This window comes from Lepisosteus oculatus, chromosome 29 (genome assembly GCF_040954835.1).
Source record: "Lepisosteus oculatus isolate fLepOcu1 chromosome 29, fLepOcu1.hap2, whole genome shotgun sequence".
Classification (NCBI taxonomy): Eukaryota; Metazoa; Chordata; class Actinopteri; order Semionotiformes; family Lepisosteidae; genus Lepisosteus; species Lepisosteus oculatus.
In genome coordinates this window covers 9,247,249-9,271,279 of record NC_090724.1, presented here as the reverse complement: position 1 = coordinate 9,271,279, position 24,031 = coordinate 9,247,249, and the positions used below count along the sequence as shown (strand labels likewise).

Genomic DNA, 24,031 nt, shown 5'->3' with positions numbered 1-24,031 from the left:
ATCCTTAGTGTACAGCAGTGTACCTCCTGTGTTCAGTCATTAGTGGTCGCCTGGCCCAGTGTTCGGCTCTGCTCCTCAATCCCAGCTTCCCGTCCTGCAGCACATTCACCACCCTGCTCTGCTCCTGCTGTCCACTCGTCCTCCTGGCCCAGCCCGCGCCACAGCTGACGAGACTCTTACTACGGCAGATCGGGACGTTTTCATCACAGCACCAGGGCACCAGGAAAAGGCCAAGAGCCCTTCGCTCCAGTCCCAGCTGGTGCTAGACGGGAATCCCTGAAGCTCGCCCTCTGCTGGTTTCTCCAAGCAAAGGAGAAACGACAAAACTCCTGCACGAGACGAGACCAATACTCCCAACATCCAAAAATCTCTTGGACCAGGTCAAGAGAAGAATGACCTGGACATGTGTACTTAAAAGCCAACTGCAGATTCAAACGAAGGACGCAGATGTTTTCTTTCTGGAAAAACTACTCATGTTCTTTGTACGAGAGCTCTCCCCTCCACCTGTTGCTCTGGTGCCCTCTTCAGGAGGAAACGTGTAATCTCATATATCAGCAATGGCCAAAGCGCAATCACGTATGTTCGGATTCTTAGCACAAAACAACACAGTCCTCTTTAAACAAAGAAACAAGTTTAATGTCCATGAGAAAAACTGTTACGTGTGAAAGCTCATCAGTGTAAACTGTGCTGTATGTGTGGGTCCGTGTGTTAGGAGTCCAGTGTTAACAATTGGCTCAATGTGCTGTTGTCATTTCTTACAAAAAAACAACAAAACAAAAAAACCATTACAATAAAAATGCTAAAAATTGTACAGCTAAAGAAAGACTCAGTTACCGTCCCAACCCTCACCCCCAATGCCCCTTGAACCCTTCCAGGAGCTGTAAACAAAAATATCTTTTTTGTTTTTTATATCTTTTATCAGAAAAAACTCCACTAAATAAATAAGATCACCGGAGTGCAGACGGGGTCAGGCGTTGTCAGGGTGCCTCAATGCAATCTGAGCAAAACACCAGAAATGGCAACCACCCCCAGCACCCGTGCCACTGGGCCCTTCAAACCCTCAGCCCTGGAGTGTACCCCCAAATCCTACCCCCCGCTGTCCCCCCTCAGTGTAGACTGGGTCCTGGAGTGTACCCCCTAAATCCACCTCCCTGTCCTCCTCAGTGTAGACCGGACCCTGGAGTACACCCCCAAAGGGCCACCTCCACTGGCCCTGCACAACACAAGTATTCCTACAAAGGGGGCCGACAATCAGAGGCTGGCAGGGGTAGCTCTCGCTGGTCACATCTCTGACAAACTGTGCTCCCCATGAGCAATACAGAGTAGCGCCCCAAACCCCAGCAGCTGAGGGCCACGGCGCAGTGTAGACCCCCACAGCGTTCCGGAATTCAGAGAAGCCAACACCAGCCGACAGCTTCCGAGAAGGGGTTCCCGGCTCGAACCCTGCTCCTCAGTCTATGACCCTCAGCTCAGTGACGGTCGTACCCCAGGCAGGTTTGTGTCCAGACAGCGCACCGTCCCGCTCGAAGCCGCAGGCTTGGTACAGCGGTCCTGGACTCGTCTGCAGCATTTTTACAGCAGAGGTCACGTCCAGCCAGGAGCTGCTGCTTAGCCTTCTGGGGTGACTAAAGACACGCAGTGAAACAGACGCTTCACCCGACGACAGGAATCCCGACCGCAGCCAGGTCGGTTTGGCCCGTGTCCTGTACGGGGGGCAGAGGGAGTGACGTCCCCTCTGGACCCACGGGAGCGGTAGCGGACATCCGGCCAGACTGGGAGTTCCTGGGACCCATGTTTCAAACTCCAGAACGAGGAGAACGCCGTGCAACCAGCAGCGCCAGCGGGCACCGCGGTACGGGCCGAGCCTGGCGTCACGGCCAGGAAGAGGCCGGAGCAGGCTGGGATTATAAATACCGCGATCAAAAAAAATGAGTCAGCTCACTCGTTTCCAAGCGTCATCCATGTCCGTGTTCCACGCCTCTCCAGTTGAAGTCCCGTTTCCACTGGCGACCAACATTGAGGAACTCCTCCCCACCCCATAGCACACAGGCCCACCTGCAGGGCTCCCTGCTCGGCTTCCTGGGTTCTCAGGGTCGTGGCTGAACTTGCCTGCAGACGAGCACGGGCCAAAGCAGGGACCCCCAGTTCTCCCTCCACCCAGAGCCCTCAGCCGGACAGCAGGGGGCAGTCCCGGTCTCGAGTGTTTCCTGCTCGTGCTGGCCGGCGGCAAAAGGGCGCTGCAGGCAATCGCCGAACCGTTTTAAACCTTACGGAGGTGGGCCTGTACAACAAAGTCTGCAAGAAGAAACTGACCAGGATTTTTAAAAAAAACAACCATCCTGAGAATTCAGCGCGGGGGGTGGGGGGCAGCAGGTCACACCTTCCTGTCCGGAGGGGATGGAGACGTGTCCACAGGCCGCTGGGTGGGGTCTGCGCCCCAGGGCCGGCCCGTCCGCCCCCCCCGCAGTGCTGTGCCAACGCTGCACCCCGCCTGGACACCCATCTGGCTGGAGTTAAATCCTGCAGCGGACTGCATGGAGCGGTCCTGCCTTCGAGAGGCTGACGCCACCTGCAGGACCGAGGCTCCTGGGGCGCGAGCAGATCAGTGAACCAGGCTGGACTGTGGTTCTCCGCGACGGGGGCTGTGCCCCCCCTCCAGCCCAGAGCCCCCCCATCTTCACTGAGAGAGAGACTGGGAGTGCTGCACTGCAGCAGGGGGGCGCATGGCGTGGGGGCTCAGGAAGCTGCTCACGTCGCCCATGCTGATGGCCCCAAACTCCGTCGTCACGGAGACGGACACCTGGCCCGGGGTCGCCGAGGTGATGACGCCGGGGGCTGGGGGCGCCGGGGGCTCCACACGCGCAGCGGCGGCAGAGGGGAGGAGGGGCAGGCCCCCGGGAAATGCCTCCGGGAGCGAGAAGCCGACCTTTAACCTCTTGGTGCTGTGCTCGGGCGAGGGCTCCCCCGTGTCCGTGACAAAGGGCCCCAGCTGCAGCTGGTAGTACGCGGGGGCGAGGAGCTCGGGGCGCACGGCGGGGCTGGCGCAGGGCAGGCAGGGGGAGGCAGGGGCCTCTTGCTGGGCGGCGGGGGCACGTGGCGGTTCGGGGCAGCCGGGAGGGCTGGGACAGTTCGTGCTGGGCCGCTCGGGGGGAGACGCGCCCAGCTGGCTGCACAAGAGGCCCCCAGTGTCGCCGTCCCCTGCAGCGCCGTGCAGCATCTCTTCCACTCCGCCGGGCGCCGCGGGACCTGCGGGCAGCACAGAGCAGGGCGGTCAGGCGCCAGCGGGCGGCAACCAATCAAGACAGCCGGGGACTCGTGCAATGACCCTGTAAGACCAACGACTCGTCCTCAGCCAATGAAAACAGCACACAGCAAAAACACAATGACAGCCTACTGGAAAGATCATTCAGGGCTGCTGTGATTGACGGCCCAGGGATACCGAGCCTTCTGCCAAATTTAACTTCGATTTACGGAAAACACAAACAGCTATGGGCATTAAATAACGGCAAGGGCTGGTGTGCTCTTGGAATCAATGCCAAGGGTGAAATATCAGGCTCCCACTGCAGAGCAGTCTGCTCCATTCCAGGTCTTGCCAACCGCAGGGGCTGGAGAGGTCAAGGGCTAGTCGCCAGGTTTTTGGATCTACCCTGCAGCAGCAGGTGACATCAATTGCAATCACAATCACAGGGATGCATTCAGATCTCGCAGCTGCAACTTGCGCAGGAGCCCCAGCAGGTGGCAAAACCTGAAACGGATCCAGCTGCTGCGCACTCGGAGCGCAATCCGTCCCCCTGCAGGGCGCCCAGGCTCTGGCAACGCCCACTTCTCCCCACAATGCCGCGCGACAGGGCACACCGAGCCGCGGCCCTTCCTTCCTGTGTTACCTGCGCGCGTCTGTTTTGTTTGTGGGGCTTGTTTGCTGTGAAATCAGGGTTTTAAGTGAAAGCGAGGGGTTCTCTTCCGCCGGGGACGCCCCTGCAAAGGAGCTGTGAACCTCAGGCCCTCCTGCTCTGGGTGAACAAACACACACACACACAAATAAAATCAAAATAAAAACACACAACAGCACACAAATGAACCGGCACAGACTAATGCATTCATGAAAAGAGTGAAGATGTAAAAACTAAAGCGCAAAGAAAAAGGGTGCTTACAACAGGCCAGGGCCCAGCCAAACATGGGAAGAGATTCAAGAAAAAGAAGCAGCACTACAGCCATGTAAACACACCTCAAACTCTGGGGAAAAGCACCGCCTCACGTCAGGCTCTGCATGGCTTTAATTGGCACAAAGCACTGCGTGAGGTTTTGTGGGCTGGGCTGCCTTTTTGTTCTTGAAAATGCATGAACAGAATCAAACCAGCAAATCACTGCAGCAAAAGTAACGCATGATTTGAAAAAAAAAAAAGAACTGAAATAATTCACCTGAAGCGAAAATGGCAGGAGACACAGCTGGTTCCTACAACTCAGTGCTGGCGAAACAGTCCCAAGCACACACCTGCTCAGCCCCGCCCCCGACCCTGCCCCAACCCTCCAGACAAGGGCTGTGATGTCCACAGCCTGGGGAGGAACCCAGCCCCCCTCTCCTCCAGTTTGTTGTGCCCTGTCGGCGCCGAACAGAAATCACAAACGCCTTCACCCCCAGCCTGGTGCGTTCGGGGCTCAGCAGCTCTGAGCCGGACAGCCGGCCATCCTGTGTCGCACCCGCACACCCCTCCACAAGCTCCCAGGGGCGGCATGGGACCCAACTGCTGCAGTGGAGCCCTGAGTGCTGGCGTCCGGCTGGGACAGAGATGGCCCTCGCCAGCTCCGACGTGGCGACCCTTCCGGACGGAGCCGCCCCGACACCCCCTCGCCGTGCCGCGTGGCGCGGCCGCCAAGCCGGTACCTTCTTTGCCCAGCTCCAGGGGGTCCTGCGGGGACGGCGGGCCCAGCTGCGCCGTGGCGGAGGGCTCGGGCGGCGAGCTGCGGGCGTGGCTGCTGCCGTCCCCCTCCACGCCCTCGCCGTCCTGCTCCGCGTCGTCCCTGCGGGGACACGAGCATCGCAGGTAAAGTCACACATGGAGCACGAAGAACACGAGAACAACCAGTCCGAACAAAGCCCAAACCCAACCTGTGATCCCCTCTGCCTCGCCTTACTCTAACTCATTAGAAGCATCGAGATACAGACCCAATAAAAGCCTGGATTCCCAGCACTGCTCACTCAGTGGTGGCTCTGCATGCAGAACCCCCAGCAAACAAGCAGCCGCCCTCGACCCACCGGGTCAAACTTCTGATTCCAGCAGCCATATCATCCTGCAACTCACAACTGGCAACCCAGGTGTGAGCCTGGTCAGTACCTGGAGGGGAGACTCCTGGGAAAGCTGAGGCTGCTGCTGGAAGAGGTGTTAGTGTGGCCAGCAGGGGGCGCTCAGCCTGTGGTCCACGTGGGTCCTAATGCCCCAGTATAGTGATGGGGACACTGTACTGTAAACAGGCGCCATCCTTCGGATGAGACGTAAAACCGAGGTCCTGACTGTCTGTGGTCATTAAAAATCCCAGGGCGTTTCTCGAAAAGAGTAGGGGTGTAACCCCGGAGTCCTGGCCAAATTTCCCATTGGCCCTTACCGATCATGGCCTCCTAATAATCCCCATCTATGAACTGGCTTCATTACTCTCTGTGTGGTGACTGTTCTGGCGCACTATGGCTGCCGTCGCATCACCCAGGTGGGGCTGCACACTGGTGGTGGTGGAGGGGAGACCCCATTCCCTGTAAAGTGCTTTGAGTGGAGTGTCCAGAAAAAGCACTATATAAGTGTAAGCAAGTAAGTATAGTAAGTATTTAAACAGGCAGACAGTGACAGTTCCATCAGAGCCGGAAGGAGACAGAAGAGACAGAAGGAGCAAGTCCTCCGATGAAAACACAACTTTCGAAAAATTAGCTTTTGTGGGTTGTTCTGGGCTCAGAACAGGTGCAGATAGTTTTACACCAGAGCCAAAAGCTGTAGGAAAGTATTCCTGGCCCTGACCCCCCCCATGACCTCCACGTGACTCCGGCCAGCAGTGACAGTTCAGTCAGGACAGGTTACTTACAGTATCGGGGAGTAACAAGACTGCGTGAGCAGAGGTCCCTCTTACTCCTTGCTCCAAATCTGTGCACCTTCCCTCAGCTACAGAACAGAAGAACACTTTGAAAATATCGGGGATTTTAAAACCCCTTTGTACTCACATGTTCCCGGGCTGCAGGCTGAACCTCTTGCGCCCGAACCTGCTGGTCTGCTGAGTGAAGAACTCGTGCCGGTCGGACTTCTTCCACATGTAGTAATACTCCACACACTCCCCCACCGAGCGCGTGCGCACCTGGCACAGACACAAGATAAGATCACTTTATTGGCCATATACAATTTCTTGTAATAGGAATTTGTCTTTTCACATACCCCAGCTTGCTCTACATGAGACACACAGACAGGGAGAGAAGCTGGGGGTCAGAGCGCAGGGTCAGCCATTTATACGGCACCCCTGGAGCAGTTGGGGTTAAGGGCCTTGCTCAGGGGCCCAACAGAGTAGGATTCCTCTGCCGGCCGCAGGATACGAACCGGTAACCTTACAGCCACAGGTGAAGATCCTGAGCCACAGAGCCACCACACCGCCCCAAAAACGCACCGCTGCAGTGACAGGGGAGATGCGCGATCCCGAGGCACATCGCCCCCCAAACCCCAGCACAGCGACACCCCTCGAAACCCCAGACTGGGAGCGCTGTGTACAGATGAGCTCAGGTCCAAGCCCGGGCTGCGCCACACCACACTGGAGCCGGCTGAGCTCTTCCCTTAACATGCTTTCAGCATGAGACCCAGGACCTGCGACCCACGACCTGCGACCTCCAGCCACATCACCAGCACTGCCGCTGAGGCAGGGAGTCGGGAGTCCAGGGGAGGAAGGGGGTGTACATGTCTTGGGCCTTTTGTGCAAAAACATGTCGTTAAAAACCAGTGAAGTTTTTAAAGAGGAGCCCCGTGATTGGACAGGGAAGGGAGCCGCAGGGGCTGCTGCGATCGCGAGACCGAGACAGCAACGTCGCCAAAGGCGCCTGCTTGGCATGTGGCCTGCGTGGTTTCCGGGTGCTGATCGAACCCTGGCAAACGGGCTGGAAAAACAACCCAGGTGGGTCAGAAATGGGTCCTGGGCTGCGTGCGCGACACACCCGCCCATGATCTTGACCTTTGACCCAAGGGGTGACCCAGTATTCCCAGGGAAAAACCCCAAACCGATCCAATGACACGGCCACGCCCAGAGCAGGAGCTGGAACTTCCACGACATTCTCCAAAATGGGGGACAGCTTATTTCCCGGAAGATTCTGGGAAGCCTTCAGCACCCACCTTGTTGGCCTGGATGAGATGGAAGTTCTTGCCATGGACGCGGTAGCCGTGCTCGAAATTCCGACACTCCTCTTCGCTCCAGGCGCACAGCTCTTCTGCAGACAGGAAGAAGAACGTCAGGGGGCGTGGGGGCAGAGGTCGGCGGCTCTCAGGCACGTCGAGAGGCTGATGGGTTAAAACCGCCCCAGTCGCTGACCGTCGTGGTGGGGGGTGTGGGGGCTGGCGTTACCTCTGAAGACTTTCACGTTGAACCGGAGTCTCCGCAGGGCCTCCTCTGCATCGAAGCTGCACTTCACCAGCTCGTACAGCGCCTGCGGAGCACAGAGGAGAACCACAGTGGGTCAACCAGAACCGGACTGCACAGCCTGCCCGGCTGACAGCCCGGTTGTGCTGCAGGTATCAGGAGGCAGCTGACTGGACCTCAGGCTCTTCACGGCCCAGAGCCAAAACCCCTCTGCTGCTCCAGCCAAACCCCTGGGCACTGAAGCAGTTTACACAGGGATCCATCACTGGATTTTAATTCATGAATTACATGTTCCTAGGAATTCAAGAGCACTGAAGCTGAGTAACAAAGAAATTGTCAATTATGCAATTAAGAGCACTAAATTAATTGGTCACATCAGAGCTAAACTAAGTCCTCCTCCAATGCCAAGCCTGTCAACCCAAGCCTCAGGGCTGCTGCCTCAAGTTCACCCCCAAACCCCCCATTTCCAGGGACCAGGGAGAGGCTGTTCCAGGGCTCCTCTCCCCACTCCCCGCTGGGTAAGGGCACCTCCCTGTCCACCCTCGGGGAACCAGGCCCTACTGGGTCAGGGGCACAGGGGCACCTCCCTCTCCACCCTCAGGGAACCGGGCCCCCCTGGGACAGGGGTGCCTCCCTGTCCACCCTCGGGGAACTGGGCCCCGCTGGGTCAGGGGTGCCTCCCTGTCCACCCTCGGGGAACTGGGCCCCGCTGGGTCAGGGGCACAGGGGCGCCTCCCTGTCCACCCTCGGGGAACTGGGCCCCGCTGGATCAGGGGCGCCTCCCTCTCCACCCTCGGGGAACCGGGCCCTGCTGGTTCAGGGGCGCCTCCCTCTCCACCCTCGGGGAACCGGGCCCCGCTGGATCGTGCTGTACCTGCTCGTTGTCCTTGATGATGGCACCCGGCGTGCCGGGCTCCGCGGTGCCCCTGTCCTCCTCGCCCCCCCGCCGCTCCGCGCGCAGCAGGAACTGCTCCACGTCGCTCTCCGACAGCACCCAGGGGTCCCACAGGAGCTGGTCCTCGTTCTCATAGGCTGGGGGGAGAGCAGGGAGACCCCCGTAACGCCTGAACCCCAACTTGCCCATCGGCTCTCGTCCCGCTGCTGACTGTAACCCTGTCACAGGCCTGGAGCGAGGCCCCAGACTTCACTCAAACCAAGGAGTTTAACAGTTCTAATTAAGCAAAAAAGCAGTTCAATTAAGGCTTTAAAAATCATAACAAAGCCCCAGGTAGAAGGAAGACCAGGGACCGAGCTTGACAGCTGCTACCTTCTCTCAGCACGGAGTTAAGCTCCTCACGGGAGCAATCAAGAGCAGTTTTTAGGTAAAGTCTCAAGGGCAGGCGCAGCCTCTGCTCACTGATCGGGAAAATCTTCACAGAAGGAGGAGAGGAGAATCTATGCCCACAGGGCCAGGGAGACGGGAGAGGAGAGTCGTACCTCTGTCCTGGAATCGATACGCGTTCAGCGCAGGAATGGCTGCCTGGTACTGAGGCCCCACCATGATGTCCTACAGCAGAGAGAACCGGAATCCACAGGTTACCCCGACACACAGACTCTTGCTCAGCCAACACGAACGGCACCCCCTTCACACAGGGGGGTCCAGGCCCTGAGGACCCCGGTGAGGGAGCGGGGGACAGGGCTGGCATGGAACCGTCCACAACACGAGAGAGAAGACCACAGGCCTGCGGTCGCCCTCTCCCACCCCACTCCACTGGGCCCAGTCTTCCCTCGCGCTGCGCCCCGTGTGCGCCCCAGGACGGCGGCGGCGGGCGCTCTTACCTTGCGGCAGTCGTTGGGGGGGATGGAGCCGTCCTCCGAGCCCGAGTCCGAGTCGCTGGAGCAGGAGTCCTTGTCCTCGCCCGTGGGGGAGTGAGCTGCGGAGAGTCAGGAGTCACTCAGCGGGAACGGGTTCGCTTCACTTCCGCGGCTCGGAACCTCGGCGCGACCCGCCCCCCCGCACTCACCCTCCAGGTGCCGCGGGAAGAGGTCGGAGGCGTGGGAGGTCACGGACGGGGTGAGGTCGTCCGCGGACGACTGCGTCTCCTCCTCCTCCTCCCCGGAGAGCAGGTCCTTCGCGATCTGCTCCTGGAATTACAGGAATGCGCGGAAAGCTCTCAGCCTCTCCCGGCGGGAGCGCTCCCCCTTGCTCCAAAAACGCTCGTTTCCCGTTTCCCGGTTTCCACTTCAACTTCCCGGCGGACCGACCGCGAGGGGGCTCCTGGAGATCGAGGACTCAGCAGGGGAACCGAATTCACATTAATTAAGGACTTGATCAGGACAGCGGACCAGCTCAGCCGGAATGACTCCATAAGGAAGCCCAGAACCGGAATCTGGCCAGGACAGGGGGTTCCCACCCCTCTGCTTTTCCATAGCCAAGGGATCCTTAATAATCAAGTAGCCGGGACCTTAGTATACCGTTTATCGCATAGGCCACTGGTCTGGAGATTCTGGCCCACAGGGAAGAGCACCACCTACTGGTCCTCCACCAACAGCCACATTACTAACTTGATTCTGCTGAGGTCTCCTGTCAGCGCTGTGACCAGCCCGGCCTCACTGAGCTTCCGAGACTGTGACCAGATCAGGCTAGAACGTGGCAATGCAGCTGCATTAACTGAGACAGCAACAGGCTTAGCTCGTCTTGGAGAAGCGTGTCTTTAGCCAGTGAGACAGCGGCCGGGCTGGCAGCCTCACCAGCACCGCCATGCTGTCCCTCACCTTGTCCAGTGTCATGTCCGGCAGGGCAGTAGACAGCTCGTGGGCCTCGCTGCCCTGCTCGGAGATGGGGTCCGAGGCCTCGTACCCATACAGAGCCAGCAGCTCCTCCAGCGGCATCTCGCTCTCCTGCTGGGAAGAGAAGGGAGGGGGAGACAGACAGGGGATCAGAGTTGTCACGCACGAGCACGCACGAGCACGCACGAGCACGCACGAGCTGCAGTCCCCGTATTGTCAGGTCGCATTGACCGATGCAGAACTGCCTCTGGGCCACACCCAGATCACATCCTCACTGAGCCAGGGAGACCACTCACACATAACGGCACCAAGCCCGCGACACACACTGGCAAAGCAAGCTCTGCTCATCCATCGTTTTTTAACCTCTCCCAGTAAATCCTGGGAAAGGGCAGCTGTTGCTGGGAAACAGACTGGATTGCCGGAGCACCGCAGCCCGTTCCACTGCACTCATCAGCGGCAGGGCTCCTGCACGGAGCAGGCCGGACTGCAGCGGGCTCAGTGTTTAATATCACAACCGCTCCCACACAAGGACCGGTATTCGGAGCACTGAGCACCGGTGTCTGTTTTTGTGCCCTTCAGCCTTCAGCCCAGGATGTGGTAAAACGTGGAACGGACCGCACTGCTGTGCGATGGGAGCCTGCTGCCACCGCCGCTCGCCGTCATACCTGCTCGCTCCCCAGACTCTTCGCCAGCTCCTCTAGGGACTTATGCCCCCCGTCCTGTTCCTGTACTGCATAGCTGTGACTCAGGATCTCCGCCAGGGTGAATCTGTGTTCTCCAGAGCCCATTGAACTGCCTGGGATGGGACAGAGGAGAGAGAGAGGACAGATAGAGCATCGCTGTGCAGAACGCCCCGATAACACGCCCACCCCGTGACAAGCTTACACAGCAAGAGCAAAGGCTGTGTTTTACAAGGAGTCTCACCAACATTTGACACAACCTGGATGTGTGACCCAACGGCAACGCTGAGACCTGTGGGGCGGTGGGCTCCTCTGCCGAACCCAACCGCCACCTTTCAGGAGGCGAGAAAACCGGACCTTTTCAGTGCACAAATCAGAGTGGGGAGGGACCTGTTTCAGGATACTGGGGTGCTCCTGGCAGCTCACCCCAGTAGGGGGAACACCGGCCAGCGGGACGCCTCTCCCGACTCACAACACCTGCCCATGGCGTGCCTCAAAACTCAGCGCCCTCCCAGACACAACTTCCCCCGAACTACTCTCTCGGAAAGCGGGACGCGTGTCTAGCGTGAGCCGGGAGCTCTGCGGGTCAGCCGGGCTCGGCTGAAGCACCTCCGCGCCCTGGGACGGTCGACTCTCCACCTGACACCGTCCAAGTCGCTCTCCCAGAGCTCCCGGTGCTGAATTCTGCAAGAAAACGAGCCCTCTCGGAGTCACTCTCACCAGCCAGCCGGCAGCGAGCGCCGTCCCGTCTCCACGGAGCAGGACGCTGTCGGGCAGCCGGGATGCTCAGAGAAACAAGTTTACAAACAGTCTCGCCCGAGACACGCATGCTTACCGGGCGCACCTGGGACACTATTGGGCAGCGGCGCCGAGCCGGCGTGCCATTGCTGCCTATAGCGCACTATTTGGCAGCCGAAGGGATGGCTCCGCTCAACGCTAAGCACAGAGAAGCGAGGGGGTATCGCAGCCGATACCACCCCATGTTTACTCGCTCCGATACGCCGGCGAAGGCCCCGACGCCCGCCGGGGACCCCCTCAAACGACAGGCAAACGTCTAACCCACAGCCTGGGGCGACCCGGACCCGACTGGAAAGCGCAGTTTCGAAAAAAAAAGACGGCGTCTCTCTCCGTCCCCAGCCCTCCGACTCACTTACCTCCGCCATTCCGTCTCTGCGCAGGCTGACTGGAGTGCCCGGATGTAGCGGAGGTCTGCTGCGCGAGCCGTGCGGTTTATTGGCGGATGGAGGAGCGAGGATATTGGAAGTTGTTGCGATGTGATAAGGACAGAAATGACAATCGTTTAATCACAGCGAGCAGGTTCTGGCACCTCCACACGCACGCCAGGAGAGTTTGAATGGATACATCTGGAGATCAGACGTGCAAAGTATCGAACGCTTCATTGCGCGGCTTTTTAGATCTGTAAAAGAAAAGTTTGTTTAACGGGTTCCGGCACAATTTCAGCCTTCTTTCAAATACACAAAGAAATACAACTTTTTGCTACAATAAAAGTGATCGTTTATTTATTTTTTACTAGAACCCCATTCACCGCCAGTCAAACGAAACTAACCAGAACTATGTGGATTGTTTTTGTATTTGATTAAATAAAAATCATTTTAAATAAGTGCGCAAGCAGTAAACGGTGTCCCGTGTCGGTCCGTGTTCCCTTCTCATAATTAAACCGGACAGAAGGCGGTTCGGTTCCAGTCAAGCTGTATGGGACGTTGAAAGGGTCATACAACGGGTGGTGAAAATTTACAGTGCAAACTTCTTTCACACAGACAAGCAAACCCAAACATCTCTCCAGTAACAACAAATAAACAGAGCTCGGCTGCGGAGAGGTTGTTTGAACACAAACAGAACCAGAACTCGAAGACAGGATCAGAGAAGCGAGCCAGGCGGACACGTCGAAAATCTCCAAATCAAACCCGATTCAGCTTGTAAAATGCAGGCTTGCGTCAAGATTTCTCGGCATTTGTGTATTCCAATGTGACTAAAATAAGTGACAAGCAGTATTACATTTATCAATATCATACCAGAATATTTTATTTCGGAGTACACAGCTATTCTGTTATGTTATACTGCTATACAGAAATCGATTTAACAACCCAGTTAAATAGAAGTATTTCAAAATGTTGAAAATTGAAGCTGCAAAAGTATTCTTTAAATATTTTTAGTCACTTTCTAGTTTTAGGGAGTCAGAGGCCCCCAAAAGCCCATAGAAACCCCCAGGTGTCACCCTGATGGTTACTGGTCGTTAAAGGAGAATCAACTCTGAGAAAAACCCAGTCGTCTGGGGTAAAGTCAGATCTGTCCAATGATCCAAGGTGAAGGAGTATCAATCACAGCACCTCTAGGTTCAGAGGACACCCCAGTTTCACGTACTGGTCAGCACTCAGGAGTCCAGGACTAATGGAATGGTTACTATCTCACCAGGAAGAGGAAGAAACCTGAAAGTTGCTTGTGAAAATAACTTGAAACCTTCCAAAACCTCTGGAATCAGGGTACAATGTCTTCAAATACAACAAACTGAGGATACGATACCCCCAAGACTCCCCTTCCAAGAAAACAGCACCCCAAGATCCCATTTGTGGACACAGAACCCTGGAGACACCATTCCAGGCTAACCGTGTGACTGCAGACAGGAAGAAAAGAAAAACATTTTCCAAAGCAGCTCGTTGACTCCCAGTGCCAGCAGAACCACGTGCTCTGGATGGATAAAACATGAGCCGAGATCTTGGACAGAACCATCACCTGGACAATTACAACAGAACACCACCCTTTCAGCAAAGAGGAGGAATGGATCTGTTCTGCTTTCCGGCTATTTCACATCGTCTGGTCCTGAGGTGCTGGTCAGAACTGAGGGACAGACACCAGGATATTTTAGCCTGTTGCATTTCAGAAGCTCAGGCTCGGTGCAGTGGACTTTAAAACAGGCCCCCAGCTGCCTGCATCAGCCCCACTGGCCAGGTGGGTAAGCACCAGTGTTCCTGTTGGGTCGTCACAGCCTCTCGAGAAGCTGAGGGCAACAGATCCCAGCCTGCAGGGGCAGAGATCCGCTGTCCCCCTGAAACCACAGCAGGAGTCTGCCTGGGGCTTCAGAATCACAGCAGGTTCATGAAACACTGAGGTAGGACTGCATGTGAGCACCATGCCGTTAGAAATACAACTAACTGCACCTATATTTACAGATGTTTAGTTTACACATATCGTATTGAAAATCACACGAGACATTAGTTTTATTGAAAATAAAAGTGAGCAAACCCTTGGATTATCATGTTAAATCAATTTTTGGTTTCATAAGCATAAGATTAAAAAGTGAAGTCTGCTGTAAAGAGAATGATGATTAATCTTCAAGTTTATTCGCTGAGGGATTCTCAGCTGAAAGGAAATCAACCAACCAACCAACCAATCAATCAATCAATCAGATTTGTTTGATACAGCGCCCTCCGCAGCACGTCACCACAGAGCGCTCCAGACGAGCACTGATACCAGCTAGAGGGCAGTATGACACAGCAATGGGGAGACCTTCATCATGCGGGGGATCAGCAATGACTGATGATGATGAAGATGATGACGACGACAATGAACTCAGAAGACTTTTTTTAGGGCACCGAGAGGACCAGAGCTGCTCAAACAGAAAACCTACAGGTCCACACCCCACCCCAACCCAGCACCCAGCGGCTCAGCTGCTCCACTGACAGCAGTTCTGGCTGTCAGGGCTGGAGCTGGGGTCCCAGGGGACGAAAGTGAAGCTGATAAACTCTCTGGGATCAGCCTGCAGTGCTGGACCGGGGGGGCGGGACCCCAGCGCTCATCGGGACCGGGCCCGGAAATCCACACACAGCCACTTGTGACAGAGGAAGGAACAAAACCACCAGACTGCTCATGCTGCAGGAGCCCCTGCCCCCGGTGTGCCTTTATTCCCCAGGAGGAGGAGAGGGGAGCCCCCCCGCCCCCCCGCGCCATCAGTCAAGCCTTCTTCTGCCGCTGTTTCCGTGCCAGGGGGGCGCTCAGCTCCAGCGTGCGGGGGGTGGCCTGGGCCCGCCGGGCGGGGGAGCTCACCCGGTAGGGGTCACACCCGTCTGACAGCGCCCTGCGCGCCCGTGGCTTGGCCAGCACCAGGAGCCGGTCGGAGGCCACGGCGGCCCGCGCGGACCGCGGCACCGGCCAGGCCACGTCCCTGTCGGGCCGGTACAGGCGGTGCTCTGCCTTTGGAGCTGGTGAGGGAGACACAGGAGGTGTGAGACATTCGGCCCTGGTCGAGGGGTCTGAGAAGAAATCAGCACGCCCCCCCCACACCCAGAACCAACCCAGAGCCAGCTCCCAGTGCCCAGAGATGCTGGGACACAGAAAGCTGCCATCGGGTGGCACATCAGAAACTTCCCACTGACACACAGAGCAGATTTAGGAGTCCTAGTGGAGGACAGCTCACTGGCAAGCAGGTCAATCCGCGGGGATACGCCGGCACATCGGGGAGCTTCAGAGAGCGAGGGGTCTCCACTTGTCTCTGCTGAAGCCCAGAGGGGGGCCAGTCTCTTGGGCTGCGCCAGCTGGCAGACCCGGGCACTGGGCACGGCGCGCAGCACTGCCTCGCTGACCTGCAGGGGGCGACAGGGAGCGGCGTGGAACAACAGCAGCTGCAGTGGTGAGGTATCCGTGAGAGAGAGGTGTCAGTCTGTGGGACTGTTACAGATACACTCATTTCCTGGGGAAAAAAATATTCGATGGCGATTTGTGAATTGTTTTCTTACAGTGGAAGCAATCAGACTGCCAGTTGCACAACACTCACATCTACTTCAGGTTTGACCTCCTACAGGGCTCTTGTTCATAGTGCATGGATAAAGAAGAAAGGTAAATGTGTTTCCTTATTTTTTAATATTGCATCTATCGCTGCAAATGTATTTACAGTAAGGTATCATGCATGAAATACCCAGCATGTGACGGTAGATTATATGCAGAATAATATCTCTAGTTGCCCTGCAGATGGAGTCTGAACTGGGCTGCACAGTGCAAGCATCGGGAGATGCAAGACTCTACCTCGGACACCAGGGGGCGATCAGGCATCCAGTGCAGGCTGGGGGCCTGGGGCCGGGCCAGCACTTGCAGCCTCTCTGAGGGTAAGGCCCGTAGTGCTGCTGTGCTCACCGTCCAGACTGGGGAGGGCCTGCGGGGGACAGGGAGACACACTTACTGCGGGGTTGTGGACCTGTACCACCACAGTTAGTGCACACTTGTGTCAACACAGTCAGCAGGATTACACCCTCGTATGACCACAGTCAGCAGGGTTACACACTAATATCACCACAGTCAGCAGGGTTATACACTCGTATGACCACAGTCAGCAGGGTTACACACTCGTGTCAACACAGTTAGCAGGGTTACACACTCATATCACCACAGTCAGCAGGGTGACACACTCGTATCGTGTAAGGATGACAAAGTCGTGAAGCGTTCCGTATTTTTGGGGGGCGGAGAGGTGGCACTGTGGCTATGGATCTCCGCCTCTGGTTGGAAGGTTGCGGGCTCAAATCCCACAGCTGGCAGAGGAATCCTACTCTGTTTGGCCTCTGAGCAAGGCCCTTAACCACAACTGCTCCGGGGCGCCGTATAAATGGCTGACCCTGCGCTCTGACCCAGCACTCTGACCCCAGGCTTCTCTCCCTGTCTGTGTGTCTCATGGAGAGCAAGCTGGGCTATGCGAAAAGACAAATTCCTAATGCAAGAAATTGTATATGGCCAATAAAGGGATCTCATCTTATACACACGTATCACTACAGTCAGTTGAGTTACACACTCATATCACCACAGTTAACACAGTTACACACTACTATCACAAGTCAGAAGGGTGACACACTCCTATCATCACAATCAGAAGGCTTATACACTCGTGTCACCACAGTCAGCTGGGTTACACTTTCGTATTACTAAAGTCAGCAGGGTAACACATTTGTGTCACCACAGTCAGCGGGGTTACATACTGATATCACCACAGTCAGTGGGGTTACACACTGGTATCACTACACTCAGTATAATAATGATGGTGATGTGGGTGGAGTGGTGGCTCTGTTGGGCCCCTGAGCAAGGCCCTTAACCCCAGCTGCTCCAGGGGCGCTGTACAATGGCTGACCCTGCGCTCTGACCCCAAGCGTCTCTCTGTGTGTCTGTGTCTCATGGAGAGCAAGCTGGGGTATGCGAAAAGACGAATTCCTAATGCAAGAAATTGTATAGGGCTAATAAAGTGATGTTATGTTGATGTGGGTATTTTTGGGCTGGATAATTCAACAGAAACATTTCCAAATAGAATGATACTAAATATAGGTTTATCAGCTTTACAAAAGAATGATTACAACCTGGCTTCATAAAATAAATCAGACAATCTCAAGGTGCAGCTTACTCCAATCTACTCCACTGCACTATTTTCATGTGATCAACTTCTGAATCGTCATGCCATCTGTCCATTTTCTAACCACTTTTTGTAATTCAGGGTCAGGGGGTAGCTGGAGCCCATCCCTGCAGGAGAGAGGCGCAAGGCGGGGTCACACTCACACACTCACACCAGGACCAGTGTTCCCTGAAACCAGGTCACCCACCAGCATGTCTTTGAACTGTGGGAGGAAACTGGAGCACCTGGAGGAAACCAGTCCTTCTAATGACCCGCTAAATAATGAAGCAGTGTCAAAATTGTGTAATGGAGCAGATTGGAGGGGCTGTATGTCGAGTAGCCCTGTCTCAAGGATCCAGTTTCTGGTTTGGTGCAATTCTTATCTCGGCCAGTAGGGCCTGTCCTGATGTTAGGCCCAGGAAGACAGACAGGACTGCTCATCGAAGGCTGCCTGTCAGTCCCACCACGACATGGATGTCACACGAGAGCTGAGCTCCCACAGCATTAGTGAAACAGGTTCGTAGGAAAAAACAGCAGAAGCCAGACCTGTCCTCCTGGAAGCTGCTATTGAGCCTTCTGAACTGACACAGCTGGGAGAGTCGTGGGCTCAGAGCTGAGGAAAGGAAAACCATTTTCATCATTAGTGAACACAGAACTATTCTTGGTGCCCATAATTCATACTGATCAGTTCTGGGATCTATATCGATCTGTGAGTCTGCCTATCTTCATTCCTGCTGAGCCCCTGTAAACACTACAGAAGACTGGAGGTTGTGACGATCAAACCCCAGCGGGGAAGAGGAAGTCTCTACCGAAGGTGGTGGGTCCGTTCTTCTCCGAGGGAAGGGCATCAAGCCAATACACCGACCGCCTGCAAAAAAAGACAGGGATCAGCTGACAGGGTGGCACAGAGGAGGGAACTGACAAGCCCTGCGGAGAGTCATGGGGGTTAGACGAATGTGGACACATGACAGCAGACAGCATGACCAGCTGTGCCTGAGGGCATCCCAGCACTGGGACACAGTAGGGACATAGCAGGAGGTGCATTAAAAACAGAGAGAAGGAGGATCTTTACACAGATGGCGGTGGGAGCATGGAACAAGCTGGCTGCCTATCCTATGCTAGGATACCCTGGTTTCCTTCCCGAAACAGCTGGACGAGGTCCCGGATCGATCAGACGGGCCAGACAGGGTCCCGGTTCTCTTTCACGCCTCAGCATTCTCAAAAGACTCACAACAATTTTGTCCTGAGGTCCGTTTGCTCTGCTCCTGAAGCCATGAGCTATCGTTCAAAACCAGGATCATAAACACCAAGGGGAGGAGAGGTGGTCATCTCCTGTGACTGAGCCAGACTGGGAAGTCTCTGCAATGTGGGTTTTAAACAACAACCTCGCAGCCGCTGAGCACAGACCCTTAACTAAGAGCCTCCGCTATTTTTTTCTATTATGTTAAAAGCTCTGGCTGTTATTATTCAATTTGACTGAGAAAAATCCAAGCATAACACAAAATGGCATTAAATAAGCCTTATAATAGGATGTAATTAAGCATCTTTAAATTACTTTGATCACGACTCTCAAAGGCCTGATCACAGCAGCTCAGGGTCAACCGTACGGAAGCAGCTGACATGAGCTGTTGTAGCAGCTGGTTTTTCTGTACTACAAAACACAGCTATCAGGATGACCTGTCAGCTTAAAATGCCAAAAATGCCAGCAGAAGATCAGAGGAAAAGCTGATGGAGAGGAGATTGTGTGACAGTACAGGACACCAGCACCGCGGCCCTGCTGTCTGGACACACAGTGTGTGACAGTACAGCCCAGCAGCCCTGCTGTCTGGACACACAGTGTGTGACAGTACAGCCCTACATCCCTGCTGTCTGAACACACAGTGTGTGTGACAGTACAGCCCAGCAGCCCTGCTGTCTGGACACACAGTGTGTGACAGTACAGCCCTGTGGCCCTGCTGTCTGGACACACAGTGTGTGACAGTACAGCCCTGTGGCCCTGCTGTCTGGACACACAGTGTGTGACAGTACAGCCCTGTGGCCCTGCTGTCTGGACACACAGTGTGTGATAGTACAGCCCTACATCCCTGCTGTCTGAACACACAGTGTGTGACAGTACAGCCCAGCAGCCCTGCTGTCTGGACACACAGTGTGTGACAGTACAGCCCTGTGGCCCTGCTGTCTGGACACACAGTGTGTGACAGTACAGCCCTGTGGCCCTGCTGTCTGGACACACACTGTGTGACAGTACAGCCCTGCGGCCCTGCAGCTCTGCTATCTGGACACACAGGTGTGTGACAGTACAGCCCTGTGGCCCTGCTGTCTGGACACACAGTGTGTGACAGTACAGCCCTGCAGCTCTGCTATCTGGACACACAGGTATGTGACAGTACAGCCCTGCGGCCCTGCTGTCTGGACATACAGGTGTGTGACAGTATAGCCCTGTGGCCCTGCTGTTTGGACACACAGTGTGTGACAGTACAGCCCTGCAGCCCTGCTGTCTGGACACACAGTGTGTGTGACAGTACAGCCCTGCGGCCCTGCTGTCTGGACACACAGTGTGTGTGACAGTACAGCCCAGCAGCCCTGCTGTCTGGACACACAGTGTGTGTGACAGTACAGCCCAGCAGCCCTGCTGTCTGGACACACAGTGTGTGACAGTACAGCCCAGCAGCCCTGCTGTCTGGACACACAGTGTGTGACAGTACAGCCCTGTGGCCCTGCTGTCTGGACACACACTGTGTGACAGTACAGCCCTGCGGCCCTGCAGCTCTGCTATCTGGACACACAGGTGTGTGACAGTACAGCCCTGCTGACCTGCTATCTGGACACACAGTGTGTAACAGTACAGCCCTGCAGCCCTGCTGTCTGGACATACAGGTGTGTGACAGTACAGCCCTGCGGCCCTGCTGTCTGGACATACAGGTGTGTGACAGTACAGCCCTGCGGCCCTGCAGCTCTGCTATCTGGACACACAGGTGTGTGACAGTACAGCCCTGCTGACCTGCTGTCTGGACACACAGTGTGTAACAGTACAGCCCTGCAGCCCTGCTGTCTGGACATACAGGTGTGTGACAGTACAGCCCTGCTGACCTGCTATCTGGACACACAGTGTGTAACAGTACAGCCCTGCAGCCCTGCTGTCTGGACATACAGGTGTGTGACAGTACAGCCCTGCGGCCCTGCTGTCTGGACATACAGGTGTGTGACAGTACAGCCCTGCGGCCCTGCAGCTCTGCTATCTGGACACACAGGTGTGTGACAGTACAGCCCTGCTGACCTGCTGTCTGGACACACAGTGTGTAACAGTACAGCCCTGCAGCCCTGCTGTCTGGACATACAGGTGTGTGACAGTACAGCCCTGCGGCCCTGCTGTCTGGACATACAGGTGTGTGCCAGTACAGCCCTGCGGCCCTGCAGCTCTGCTATCTGGACACACAGGTGTGTGACAGTACAGCCCTGCTGACCTGCTGTCTGGACACACAGTGTGTAACAGTACAGCCCTGCAGCCCTGCTGTCTGGACATACAGGTGTGTGACAGTACAGCCCTGCTGACCTGCTATCTGGACACACAGTGTGTAACAGTACAGCCCTGCAGCCCTGCTGTCTGGACATACAGGTGTGTGACAGTACAGCCCTGCGGCCCTGCTGTCTGGACATACAGGTGTGTGACAGTACAGCCCTGCGGCCCTGCAGCTCTGCTATCTGGACACACAGGTGTGTGACAGTACAGCCCTGCTGACCTGCTGTCTGGACACACAGTGTGTAACAGTACAGCCCTGCAGCCCTGCTGTCTGGACATACAGGTGTGTGACAGTACAGCCCTGCGGCCCTGCTGTCTGGACATACAGGTGTGTGACAGTACAGCCCTGCGGCCCTGCTGTCTGGACATACAGGTGTGTGACAGTACAGCCCTGCAGCTCTGCTATCTGGACACACAGGTGTGTGACAGTACAGCCCTGTGGCCCTGCTGTCTGGACACACAGTGTGTGACAGTACAGCCCTGCAGCCCTGCTGTCTGGACACACAGTGTGTGTGACAGTACAGCCCTGCGGCCCTGCTGTCTGGACACACAGTGTGTGACAGTACAGTCCTGTGGCCCTGCTGTCTGGACACACAGTGTGTGTGACAGTACAGCCCTGCAGCCCTGCTGTCTGGACACACAGTGTGTGTGACAGTACAGCCCAGCAGCCCTGCTGTCTGGACACACAGTGTGTGACAGTACAGCCCTGTGGCCTTGCTGTCTGGACACACAGTGTGTGACAGTACAGCCCTGCGGCCCTGCTGTCTGGACACACAGGTGTGTGACAGTACAGCCCTGTGGCCCTGCTGTCTGGACACACAGTGTGTGACAGTACAGCCCTGCGGCCCTGCAGCTCTGCTATCTGGACACACAGGTGTGTGACAGTACAGCCCTGTGGCCCTGCTGTCTGGACACACAGTGTGTGACAGTACAGCCCTGTGGCCCTGCTGTCTGGACACACAGTGTGTGACAGTACAGCCCTGCGGCCCTGCTGTCTGGACACACAGGTGTGTGACAGTACAGCCCTACAGCCCTGCAGTCTGGACACACAGGTGTGTATTCATGCTCAGCCCATTGGCTGGGGTGCCACCCCCAAGGAAGCAGGAGGCTGTGCCCACCTGTCGGGATATTTCAGCAAGTTGGGCTTGGGTCTGGCCAGAGCCTCGATCCTGCTGGCCATGGGGAACTCACTGGTGCTGCAACAGAATAAACAAGACAGAAGCCAAAGTCACAGAAAATCTGGAAAGATCGTATGATAGCAGCAGTGTGGAGCCGTGATGTGGAACACCAGAGCGACAGGCAGCAGAGTCCAGCGGTCAGGACACCAGTGCAGACTCCACCGGCTGGTGCACCCTGATGTGTGCAGACTTACTGTACCTCACCTGCAGACTCCCCAGCAGTGCACAGAAAGGCAAATGCTACTAGATGTACTTAATAGCAATTTTGTATTTATTTTTAAGGCTTTAATACAGCATTGCGCCTATTGTAGCCTGCTGTGTTACACGATAGGTCCGAACTTTCCTGCAGCGCCTACTTCGTCCGTCTGTGATGCAGGAAAGCTAGGAAACCCAGGAGACATTCGAGCCCGGAATGAACTCTACCATTGCGGCACTCTTCCTACTGTTTGATTTTATACTGAAGGTGTGTTTATTTACTTTGGTACCCGCGTACCTACCTCCAGCTCCTGTCCCGTGGAAATGCAGAACTTCTCGCTGTGGCCGGCGCTCGGACGTTGCTTGGCAACGACGGACGCAATACGGTTGCTTGGCAATAGGAAGTCCTCGGTTGTCTCTGGACAGTCACGTGTCAGGGCTGAAGAACTAGCCGCAACACCAGCAGCGGTAACACTATACAGGCATGAATTCAAACGCAAAGTTACAGGAAGTCGCCTGTAGCCTTCTGTGCGGCGTTCAAGTACAAAAATGCACACAGGCAAAAAGGACGAACAGATATACATTATATCCGGCAGCAACGCCTTTCTCGAGAATGGACAGTATAGCTTCGTCCAGAACCGGAATAATTTGGGTTCTAGAAGCTCGCAGCTTTCTGCAGGTCTGCTGCCACCTCACTTGGAGATAACAGAAGCCTTACAGGCGATGATAATAATAATAATAATAATAATAATAATAATAATAATAATAAAAGTAAGAGGTTCATTTCATGCTGAAAAGAGAAGAAAGAAAACACAACGTTTCGGCCGTGGAGCCTTCTTCAGGTGTGAGCTAATAATAATAATACTCCGAGCGGGCCGTCCTCTGTCAGATCTGTCAACACCTAACAAACGTCTATAACTAGAAGAACAGCGGCGCGGAAATGGATCAGGAATCAGGGAATCGGGAATCATGGATAGAGTTATCTGCGTGTATCGCCCTCCGGGCACGGGGAGTTGAAACTGAGGGGAAAAACGGGTGTAAATCAGTCATGTAGATCAAACCCCCCGCCCTCCTCGAGGCTGGATCGAGATGAACCCCCCAAACCCCATCACTCGCACATTTTTTACAGGTTTATACGGCTCGCAAATGAGAACCAGCCCGTGGCTCCATCCTAGTCCGCCTGGGCAGAGAGGCCGCTCTGGTCCCGCAGTCCCGGTACCGAGACCGTGAATCGCCGGGCGTTTCCGTGGGTCCGACTGGCTCATCCGCATCTCAGGACGGTTTTAATGACTGGCGACACCAGCGGTCCGGGGCGCCGGACGTTACAAAGGGGGAAAAGTTCTGTTCGGAGTTCGGAGTTCTGTTCTCCGATGCGCCCTTGTCTGAAGTCCGCCTCGGAGCGACCCGGCCGGCGGGAATCACGTTTCACGGTCTCTAGTCTATCAAGGCGCAGAGACGTTGCCACGGAGAGTAGAATATTTACGAGTTAGCAAAATTTTACTTTTTAAAAGTTTTAAAACTCACAACGCTTTATGAAAAAATTAAATTTCACTAAGCTTCTTTAGATTAATATTGTATTCTAGGTACGAACTTTGACATAATTATTTTGTTTCGTCACCCAATTTCGACTGATGAATATTCGTTTACCCACGGTGTCTTTTGTACACGGAATATTTGATAGTACACGTATTTAATACTACAGACTTCGGGGTATTGCCAAGTTTACCTTATTTATTTTATTTTGAATGAATGA

At 55.4% G+C, this 24,031-nt stretch overlaps 2 protein-coding genes across 5 annotated transcripts; both read right to left on the bottom strand.

Moving 5' to 3' along the window:
- Positions 1–614: 614 nt before the first annotated feature.
- On the bottom strand, positions 615–14,121 carry mier2 (mesoderm induction early response 1, family member 2). 3 transcript variants are annotated; one of them, XM_015365757.2, is made up of 12 exons: positions 12,158–14,121; positions 10,989–11,119; positions 10,309–10,437; positions 9,558–9,678; positions 9,373–9,467; positions 9,031–9,100; positions 8,468–8,625; positions 7,579–7,660; positions 7,350–7,444; positions 6,203–6,333; positions 4,883–5,019; positions 615–3,246 (listed from the first exon to the last, which is right to left on the bottom strand). In XM_015365757.2, the coding sequence occupies exons 2-12, from the start codon at positions 11,109–11,111 to the stop codon at positions 2,678–2,680; spliced, it is 1,710 nt and encodes a 569-aa protein (XP_015221243.1). In that variant the 5' UTR covers positions 11,112–11,119; positions 12,158–14,121; the 3' UTR covers positions 615–2,677. The 3 variants fall into 3 exon arrangements, with proteins under 3 accessions (XP_015221243.1, XP_015221242.1, XP_006640147.2); XM_015365756.2 differs by lacking the exon at positions 12,158–14,121 and adding an exon at positions 11,724–12,106; XM_006640084.3 differs by lacking the exon at positions 12,158–14,121 and adding an exon at positions 11,724–12,104 and having other exon boundaries at positions 10,309–10,434.
- Positions 14,122–14,214: 93 nt separating this feature from the next.
- spmap2 (sperm microtubule associated protein 2) lies at positions 14,215–22,986 on the bottom strand. Of its 2 annotated transcripts, none has more exons than XM_069185978.1 (7): positions 22,577–22,986; positions 22,024–22,101; positions 18,195–18,253; positions 17,932–17,998; positions 16,041–16,167; positions 15,436–15,601; positions 14,215–15,220 (listed from the first exon to the last, which is right to left on the bottom strand). In XM_069185978.1, exons 2-7 carry the CDS (start codon positions 22,083–22,085, stop codon positions 14,973–14,975), a joined length of 729 nt encoding a protein of 242 aa, XP_069042079.1. In that variant the 5' UTR covers positions 22,086–22,101; positions 22,577–22,986; the 3' UTR covers positions 14,215–14,972. The 2 variants fall into 2 exon arrangements, with proteins under 2 accessions (XP_069042079.1, XP_069042078.1); XM_069185977.1 differs by having other exon boundaries at positions 22,581–22,984.
- Positions 22,987–24,031: the final 1,045 nt, after the last annotated feature.

Bases quoted from the DNA above. Each gene is read 5' to 3' on its own strand.
- spmap2 (XM_069185978.1), bottom strand. From the start codon at position 22,085: ATGGCCAGCAGGATCGAGGCTCTGGCCAGACCCAAGCCCAACTTGCTG. The intron at 17,999-18,194 runs GTAGAGACTTCC...TCCTTTCCTCAG, and splicing joins GAACGGACCCACCACCTTCG to CTCTGAGCCCACGACTCTCC. The intron at 15,602-16,040 runs GTAGAGTCTTGC...CGCCCCCTGCAG, and splicing joins ATCGCCCCCTGGTGTCCGAG to GTCAGCGAGGCAGTGCTGCG.
- mier2 (XM_015365756.2), bottom strand. From the start codon at position 11,832: ATGCGTGTCTCGGGCGAGACTGTTTGTAAACTTGTTTCTCTGAGCATC. The intron at 9,679-10,308 runs GTGAGGGACAGC...CTGTAATTCCAG, and splicing joins CGGACATGACACTGGACAAG to GAGCAGATCGCGAAGGACCT. The intron at 9,468-9,557 runs GTGAGTGCGGGG...GACTCTCCGCAG, and splicing joins CTTCCCGCGGCACCTGGAGG to CTCACTCCCCCACGGGCGAG.